At 42.8% G+C, this 10,184-nt stretch overlaps 1 protein-coding gene across 1 annotated transcript in view; it reads left to right on the top strand.

Annotated features, from left to right (window-relative positions):
- LOC102384773 (hyaluronidase-4) overlaps positions 1-8,673 on the top strand; it is a 25,203-nt gene extending 16,530 nt beyond the window's left edge. Inside the window, exons 2-4 of the mRNA XM_025205173.1 lie at positions 2,020-3,017; positions 5,741-5,830; positions 7,959-8,673. Of these exons, the coding sequence (XP_025060958.1) occupies positions 2,020-3,017; positions 5,741-5,830; positions 7,959-8,372 (1,502 nt within the window). The 3' untranslated portion in view covers positions 8,373-8,673. The remainder of the gene's footprint in view (positions 1-2,019; positions 3,018-5,740; positions 5,831-7,958) is intronic.
- The last annotated feature ends 1,511 nt before the right edge of the window (positions 8,674-10,184 follow it).

Here is a 10,184-nt window from a genome sequence, read left to right on the forward strand (position 1 = left end):
TTTGAAGGTAATGGTAAGAAGCTTAACTTTGGTGTGAGAGTTCAGAAAAAACCAACTTAAGGAGACTTTATATGAAACAAAGTTGACAAGTGCAGGTAGAAGAGAGTGAGAGAAGATTCTGTGCAGAATGGTTGAAGGGGTTCCAGGACAAACAGGAATAACTAGCATCTGCTTCAAGACTGAAAGTAACTAGTCCCATTTTTCCTTCTAAACCAGTTACAAGCTCAATGTGTTTGCAGTTCTTTGCAAAAACCGTGCAACTATACAAATCGTTACATATCCATGTGAGGAGCAACCAAAAGAAATTAACAAAAGGGCTCTCCTGTCTCCTTTATCTTTGCAGCTCCATTAAAGATAAATTAACCCTTGTTAAAATTAAAAGGGCTGGACAGTGCGGCTGAGAGTAAAATTTGATTCTAACTCATGAGTTCAGGGATTGTCTCCACCTCCGGGAAAAAAGTACTGAAAGGGAGATGAATGAGGGTAATTAAGAAGTAAACATTTTGGGGCAGAGAACTAGATTGAGGAAAAGACTTAGGAAGCAACATGTTTGGCATTCAATATCTAATGCTTGAGTACCTGGTTCCTAGAGTAGAAGTCAAATTCAAGAATTAGGATATAAATGTCTGGGAAGAATAAGGCACCTCATAAAGACAATACCAAAATCCTATATGTGCAGCTAGCCACCAGGATATGCTAACAATAGTCAGTTGTTTGAACTGCTACTCCTCTCCTGACTTTGGCCCCTTAATCAGGGTTGCAGGCTGACCAGCTTTCTCTGGAGGGTAGGCACCTACAGTTGTTCTTTGAAAGAAATGATCAGGGCTCACTCTTTTTTTCTGAAACACAGGAAGTGATGGTGTCACTGCCATGACATTGCCATGCACTTGTTATATAACAGCTTAGTGGTAAAAGCACTCATCCAGAACATGGGAGATGTGTGATTAGTTCTTCCTCAGGCAGTCAGACTTTAGGATATCACTACTCTCTACCCTTCTTGTTAAAGCTATGCCACCGGGCAGAAAGGAATGTAAGCATCATGGGGGCAGAAGAAGAACAAGCAAGAAAGACCATGGCTTCCTACTCTAGTGGTTAGTGGACACAGGTGGGAGTGTGGAGACCAGGGTTCTGGTTCCTGCCTCCAAGACTGTTTATGCATTTTACACATTAAACAGTCATTCGAGTGGGATTAGTTATTGGTAGTAATCTTGGGAGAAGAGACCAAACCACAAACTTCTTCCTAGACAGGTGCTGTGACTACTTGGAAAAATGGAAGGTTCTAATCACTAGTTTATCTTGAAAAGGTTGGACAGTTGCACCTTCTCCTTTAGCAATTGCACTATAACATTAAAGAAGTGCCTGATCCTCTGTGTGTGTGTGTGATGTGCTCAGAGCATGCCGACAGGCTTAGGCCCCTCAGGGGACTTGGGTACTGCTCTGCCTAGTTTCTGGTTCTTAATGAGATTTAGGCAGGAGCAAAGTTCATACTAGGGCACTTCTAGGTATGAGCAGAATGGTGACTGTAGGTGCATAGGGGACTGTCAGGCCAAATACGAAGGCATTAGTAAATTTTAAGCATTTCCAGGTGGCCAATGCGGGTGGGGCAGAGGAGGGGAGGCTTGGGAGTGCAAAGGTGGAAAAAGATGTATAAAATCCACCTCAGTCTGGTTTTAGGTGCATTCCGCCTTTTTTTTGGAACTGGCCAAGGACACTAGGACAACCCCTGGATCCAGTGAAATAATGGCAACACTCCTACTGATTTCAGTGAGACTAGGATGTGGCTGAATGACCCAGAGTTAGAGCTGCTGCTCTATGCAATAGTTTCATTGACTCCCATGATGCTACACTGACTTACATCAGTTGAGAATTTGGTCTATTGTCTTTAACATATATGTTAAAAGTACTGCTTAAATGTTGGCTTTCATATAGTGTGATTGTAGTAGATGCCTTAGATCCAACAAACAATGGTAAGACCTTATGAAGAACAAATAATAATGCCTCTTCTCTTATGTTTTACAGACCTAAATCAACCAGGAGATATATTTACTGTAGCCTCTTACATCATGAGACTGTTATTGGAAAATGGGTTACTATTACACATTGTTCAACTGGCTCAGCTCACCGCATGGCTACCGATTACACTTCTGTGGATTTCCTCTTCTGCAGTGAAACAAGCACGACCACCAATCTTCCAGAGAAAGCCTTTTATAGCTGCCTGGAATGCTCCCACAGATCTGTGCTCTCTAAGATACAATGTGATGCTGAATTTGAAAATGTTCCATGTGATTGGAAGCCCATTAGCCAGGGCAAGAGGGCAGAATGTGACCATATTTTATTTCAACAGATTGGGCTTTTACCCCTGGTACACATCACAGGAAATCCCTGTTAATGGTGGTCTACCACAAAACTTCAGCTTGCAAACTCATTTGGAAAAAGCTGGCCAAGATATTAACTATTACATTCCAGCTGAGAACTTCAGTGGATTAGCTGTTATAGACTGGGAATACTGGAGGCCTCAGTGGGCTCGCAACTGGAATACAAAAGATGTTTACAGACGAAAGTCAAGAAAACTCATTTCTGAAATGCAAGGAAATATTTCAGCAAATGACATTGAACATTTGGCCAAACTTTCCTTTGAAGAAAGTGCAAAGGCTTTCATGAAGGCAACAATTGAGTTAGGAATTAAAAGCAGACCCCTAGGCCTCTGGGGATATTATTTATATCCTGATTGTCACAATTATAATTTCTATGACCAGAACTACACTGGTTCTTGCCCAGAGAGTGAAATTTTGAGGAACAATGAACTTTCCTGGCTTTGGGATAGCAGTGAAGCTCTGTATCCTTCCATTGGCATTAAGAAATCTCTCGGAAACAGTGAAAACATATTACGCTTCTCACAATTTAGGGTCAATGAATCCATGAGGATCTCCTCTATGACATCCCATAATTATGCTCTGCCTGTATTTGTCTATACCAGACTAGGTTATCGAGATGAACCTTTGGTATTTCTTTCTGAGGTAGGCCATTGTTAGGAATGATAGAGAGGCCCTGACTCGATCATTAGGGCTGTGCGAGGCTTCGGACCATGCTTTGGATCTGGAGAAGCTTCAGACACCAGCATGTCCGGATCGAAGTGCTGGCTTCTTTAGGCTTTCTGAAGTGGTTCAGAGCTTCCGAACCACTTCAGAAAAGCTTCGGAGCCACTTCAGCGATCCAGCCATAGGGTATAAAGGGGAATCAATGAAATATCAAAGTTCAGAAGCAGGAATTTGGTTGGAAATGCATACATTTTTCATTCCACCTTCTTGGGAGGTGAATGTCTCATAAGTAACTCATGAGTGCGCTCTACAGAGCACCGATCTTGTGGATACTCCTGATTCCTGCTTTGGGGTTTCATGACAGTTAAATCAAAGAGACTTTGTAAAGGTGTTTCTAAGCCACCTAGGCATACATTTCACTCATAGATAAAGCACAAGAGATACACAAAGACACATATATACACAAACACACACACACCTATGCCTATACATATACAATGTAAAAAAAGCACCTGCACACGAGGCACTGACTCAGTTTCCTTAGCCTTTCTGATAAACTTGTGAAATTTTGGGCTCATACAGAAATCAGAGTTTTTGCCTGATTTGGCCACAGAAAGCAGTCTATATCCATGACCTAACACAACTGCATGGCTCCAGATTGCTTCAAAAATGGCCGTTTGGTTGAAAATCTGACCCTTCATTGCATGCAGGGTCAGATGAAGTTGTTTCACAACATAGTATCTTCTGTAACATATACATATACATTGTATTTGTATCTGCCTGCCTACCAGCCTCCAAGCTGTTTTCAGAATGGGAGTGGGGGAAGGGAATGGAGGGAGTTTGGTTTGGGGTTTTTTCAGCTCCAGCTGGAGGGTGGAGTGGTTGTATTGTACCCCCCCCCACCCTTGAGATGGTGGGGGGGCTCCAATTCACCCACCTCAGCCTCCAGTGTCAGCTGGGAAACCCCTAGAATGAGTTTCCTCTGATCCCTTTCCCTGCTCCTACAAAAACAGTGCAGGCTAGCAGGGAGGAAGGGTTGTTGCTAGGGGCAAGTGGCTGCGCACTTGCAGCCAGCAGCTAGATTCCTCCACCCCCCCGAAGCGAACAGTGAACTTCTGTTTGGTCTTGGGATTGTTGTAACTCAGAACACTTCCTGCAAAGTGTTCTGAGTTACAGGGGGAACTGCACTTCTGGATGTGCCCAAAGGCCACATCCAAATATGCACGCACGTGCATTTCCCCAGGGAGAAATAGCAGTGGCACACAGTTCCCAGAGCACATGGCTGTTCCCCTGGGTGGGGTAAGGGAGGCTGGGGCCAGCACCTGGGATCCTGGGAGCCTCCTGGGGCTCCAGTAATCGTGATCTGGTGCACGGAGCCTGGCCAGCAGCTGGAGTGTGGCTCCAGCTGGCCAGGCTCCAGTTTTGGGTTTTGCATGCCACTGCCATGTATGCCACTCCACTTTTTTTAGGCACAGGTTTTTTTTGACACTGGGATCTTCCAGTGTCAACCCCCACCCCCACAACACACTGTTAATTTGTAGCACAGCAAATGCCTGTATGTGTGGCACATGTGGTTTGTGGGGCTACAGATGGGTCTGCAGTGCCACATAGCCACACATCGTTTGTGTCTTTTAGGAGTTTAGGCCCCTTCTGCATCTTTTTCCTCATCATCTTGTTGTGTTCTGCTTTTTAACAGAAACTTCTAACATCCTGTCTGTCTCTTATAGTTATTCCATTTCCAGCCCACAGTATACTGTGTCTTTTTCTCCCTTTGTTTCTTAAAGTATCTAACTTCCACTAGTAAATCAAAAGTTTTGAGTCTGAAGTATCCATTGTCTGCTAGGGATGTGCTTATTCAGTTGCTGATGGTCCATTAAGTGACAGATGATCAGGTACCAGACCCTCAACCCTTAATTGAGGTGGTATATAATGGAAATATACAGTAAGAGATGCTAGTAATATTATAAACAGGCAGAGATCATGAACCCAAACTGCAATTCCTAAATTTACATAGACTGATTCATAAACATTTTTTTTTCATTTCCATTATACAAGGGCAGTGCTTTCTCTTCTAGCATGTTTCCATTCATAATATTTAGCCAATTGTATGTTAGGGCCTGTAAAATGTTGTAGTGGAAACAGCTGAACAATTCATGGTATTAGAGTCACATCTTTCAAATTAGATAAGATCAAGGCTAGAAGAGAGTTGATTAAGAATGTAGAGATGCCCATCTCTGCTTTTTAGCAAAAATTCACTAGTTGAGCTCTGCTGGAAGCTCTCCTGTGATGATTTTTTATTAAATAAACTATACTACATCTAGGAAACAGTTAAGTATCACAAATAAAAAATTAACAAAGGAAATTAAAATCATGTATTTTATTTTTTATAAAACCATTTTTATTGGTTTGTTTACTGCTTGAAAAAAAATCAGTATCACTAGCCTAGCAATTAGCACATTTGCAAGAACAACTTACATTTTAGATAACATTTATTAATTATCATTGTTTCTGGCTTATTAAATCTTGGGACAAATACTGATAATTTTTCAAAACAATCTTCCTTAAATTTTGTTTAAGTCACATTGAAAAAGAAGGGAAGTGTGGCAGTCTTGTATAAATAACACTTACCTTGCTTTAGAAAAAACAAACTATGAAAGCAGTGAATTAGCCTAAGAGCAATCTCTTTATTGTTTTTACTGTAGCAAGATCTTATTAACACTATTGGAGAAAGTGCTGCCTTGGGAGCTGCTGGCATTGTTATTTGGGGAGACATGAATTTAACTTCATCAGTGGTAAGTCTGTGCTTTTATAGTAATTTAAATGCACTAATGGTGCATACAATCTTCATTCACCAATCTTAAAAGTATTTCCCAAATGTCTAAATTCTCTTGAGTTTTTAATTCCAGCTAATCTAACAGCTCATTTAGTGTCCAAAAATTGTCTCCTAAATGAATAGTGTAAATTTTCATGACTGGACAGGTTATTATAGTAATTAAAGGTTGCCATTGGCCAGTATCAAGCATTTTGTGTGAGAGCTCCCACACTCTTGGCAAGCTTTTAGAGATTCCTTTCCAACTTGATTGATCTGCAGGAAGTCAGCTGAAACCTAATTCACAAAACGGTTACATACTTCAAGTATTCGTATAATACCAGTTAACTGGAATGTTCAGGAGAAGCTGGTGTGTAAATGGTACATGTATTCATTTATAGTGTACGGTCTATGTTGCTTTAATAGAGGACATTTTGCATGTTATGATGTCAGGCTTGATCATGGGTAGATAAATGGTGCTGATGGTTGAGGCCCCAACACTTACCTTGAATATACAGAAGCCTGGGCTTCAGACTTTATCATAAGAAGGAGCTTTTCTTGACTTTGCCCTAAACATTGTATGAAGCACAACTTTTTCTCTACTTTTGCTTTGATGGCAATAATGGGAAAGCTGATTGGTACGGGAATGAAAACCTGTCAGGTGCAAGTAGATAAAATGAATTATCAGTAATGAGATTAATTGCTGAATCCAATTGTTTGAACACACATCTGTTGCTCCAGTCAGATTCCAAGACCTTAATGGGACATTCTCAGGTTGTAATTCTTAAATAAGACAACTGTGGTAGCACAGTTTAAGGGTTGAGGCAGGCAGCCAGCAGGTGCCTGATTACACAGGCATTTCACAACCCAGTTTATATAGGGGGAAGCAGCATTTTGCTGCCAGTGGCTGGAAGAGAAACATCAGATGGCTGAGCTATGGCTCAAGAACATCCTGGAGGCAAGGGCAGGAGCTATGGGGATGGAGAAGGCTCCTGGTCCTGGGCATGACCTAAAACTGCACCCTGCCAGGGTAGGGAGGCCTGGTGGGACTGCCTGTGGTGGGGCAGTCTCAACTAAATGCCAGGACTGCTAACCTCCCTGGTGAAAGGTGGGTAGGGGTGCCTTAAGTCCAGTCCTCACCATCTGGTGGGTAATCATGAGTCCTGTGGGAGTAGTGGGGCCAGGTATGCTCATTTGTAGGTACCTGAACCCAGCACGGATGTGAGATCCCAGAGGCCCCAGAGCGGGTAGTTGGTGAACATGGTGTGAGGTTGAACGAGAGTAGGCCTGAAGGGCTGTGCGTGTGAAGGGGCTGAGTAGGCCTGAACTGGGAGTAGGCCTGAAGGATAGTTCCAGGGGCATACTGAGTAGGGCCAAACTGGGAGTAAGCCTGAAGGCCAGCCCCAGGGCCAGCCCCATGAGTAGCTAGTTGTAAGTATGATGAGGAGACCCCAGGGTTGGGCATGGTATAGAGTTGGCCAGTGAGGAGTTTGGGGCAAATGCAGTCCAGCGTTGGTGTAAGGTTATGCCACAGAGAGTAGGGGAACTCGTGGGAACTGAAGTTGCTGTGTGGTGGTACCAGGGAGAGAGTAGCTAAGCCCAAAAGCCCATGAGAGGTTGCTCAAGAGGAGCTAGGGCAGTGGAGTGTGGCCTGGGATGGTGGTATGCAAAAAGTCCCTATGAGAGGGGGCGCGGAGTGAGTGGGAGAGTAAATGGAGCCCAATTATGGACTGAATTTGCCCCGGCCTCAGGCCAGGGGAAGTAATCATAAACTGGATGCCATCTGTGAGGCCTGGGCTGCAGGTAGTTCCCCTTTGACATCGGAGCAAGGAATGGGCAGCCTCCCACTGAATAAATCAAATTAACAACCAAGTTGTGGCAGATGAGATGGGCCAGACTGCCCTAGGCAGGTGGGCTGGCTGCTTTGGGATCTGGCTATGAAGTTGCCCGTCACAACAACCTAGTTGTAATTTAAGTTATTAAAATCATTTTAACTAATTCAGATTTTAGTTTTAATATTGTTTACTTGCTTACATTTTGCATATTTAATAGTTTAAAAAAATGTAGACCAATTTACCTCATGTTACTTAACTTCTCTCTCCGGTTTGCAGGGCAACTGTACAAAGGTGAAACAATTCATTGCATCTGAATTAGGGGTCTACATTATCAATGTAACCACAGCAGCAGAGATGTGCAGCAGGCATCTTTGTCACAACAATGGGAGATGTGTACGAAAAAAGTGGACAGCCTTGGACTACCTGCATTTGAATTCTAAAAACTTTAGAATAGAAATTTCAGAGGACCAAGAATTTACAGTGAGGGGAGAAGCGTCGAGCACAGATCTGGAAATGATGTCAAAGAAATTTGTTTGTCACTGCTACCAGGGGTATGAAGGAACTGATTGTAGGAAAGTTAAGACTTCTGATGAGCACTCTGGCAGTTCTGCAAATTTCCTCTTATCCAGAACATTAGTCATGATAAGCCTGTTTCCTTTGCCTTTATATTTGTTGGATATTCAGTTATGAGATCATTGAGCTGAATACGTTTTTCTTGACCCTACATTTTCAAAGGACTCAGTAAGGTAGTCGTGAAGGATTATGACATTATTCCATTGCTTTTTACTCTTCAGGTAATGAAGGAATTAAAATATTACTTGAATGCTATAGAAAATCAGTCACAAAAGAAGGAAATTATTTCTGACACAGAGACTTACATGTATTCTACTCACTGACCAGAGGTTACATTTTAAAATCTTATTTTATAATCTTAACCTACTTTGTGTGCACATGTCAAAATTTCTTTTTTGTTAACAAATTCAATTAATTCATCAGAAGAACTAAAAGAGTGAGATATTTCCAGATTTCATACCTCTCTGTTTCTAAGGGAGAAGTCACACAAGATCAGATCAATAAACACTCTGGCTCTGTTGCACAGTCAGGTGATGCTACTGGAATTCTTCTTTCCCAGGCATTGTGTTTGAGACTATTTTGTACCAAAGAAGCTGCAGCATGTCAGGAAATCTGGTCCCCTGTTCACATTTTTTTCATTCTTGTATTTTAAGGACTTGTCTACATGGGGAATTTGTCTGGACAAACCAATTACACAAGAATTATTCCACAAATATTCTTGGAAATGCATTACTTATTCTGGAGAGAAAAAGGATTTTTATTTGGGAATAGTGTGCCCACATGGGGAGTTATTCCACAATAGCTCTTATGAAATAACTTAAACCACAGTAAATATTCCCATCAATTTTCAAATGCAGGTAAACCCTAAGACACACAAGGTCTCTGTCTTGTAACAGCAGATTTAGCTCATGCTATGTCACTAATGGATAGAACTGATTGAAACATTCCCAAAAATACACAATTTATAGACAGTTTTTTCACAGAAATTTCAATTTTCACGAGATTTCTCTGTCTTATCAAAGATTTTTTTGTCAGAAGCAAGTGATTTTTGGCAATACCTTATATTGGACCAAAGGATGCGTTTCAATACTGACAAGTGCAGGGTGCTGCACTTGGGCAGTAGTAACCGGTAGTACACTTATAAGATGGGAAACTCCCTTCTTGAGAGCACGGAGGCAGAAAGGGATCTTGGAGTTATTATTGACTCCAAGATGAACATGGGCCGACAATGTGAGGTCACGGTCGGCAGGGCTAACCGGACCCTATCATGCATCCACAGGTGCATCTCAAATAGGTCCAAGGAGGTGATCCTCCCCCTCTACGCGACACTGGTCAGGCCACAGCTGGAGTACTGTGTCCAGTTCTGGGCGCCCCACTTCAAGAGGGATGTGGACAACATTGAGAGGGTCCAGAGGAGGGCCACCCGCATGATCTGGGGACAGCAGGGCAGACCCTACAATGAGAGCCTACGGGACCTGAACCTGTTCAGCCTTCACAAGAGAAGGGTGAGGGGGGACCTGGTGACCATCTATAAACTCACTAGGCGGGACCAGAAGGGTTTGGGGGAGACCTTGTTTCCCCTAGCGCCCCCCGGGATAACAAGGAATAACGGCCACAAGTTGTTGGAGAGTAGGTTTAGATTAGACATCCATAGGAACTACTTCACAGTCAGGGCGGCTAGGATCTGGAACCGACTTCCAAGGGAAGTGGTGCTGGCTTCTACCCTGGGGGTCTTTAAGAAGCGGCTCGATGCCTACCTGACTGGGGTCAACTGAGCCCAGTTTTCCTCCTGCCCAGGCAGGGGGTTGGACTTGAAGATCTACAAGGTCCCTTCCGACCCAACTTCTATGATTCTATGAACTATCTCCTTGGGAGAGATGTTAGATTTCTTTATGCATTTTTTGGGAAAACTATACCATTTTTTCTATT

Source organism: Alligator sinensis, unplaced genomic scaffold (genome assembly GCF_000455745.1).
Source record: "Alligator sinensis unplaced genomic scaffold, ASM45574v1 scaffold574_1, whole genome shotgun sequence".
Taxonomy (NCBI): Eukaryota; Metazoa; Chordata; order Crocodylia; family Alligatoridae; genus Alligator; species Alligator sinensis.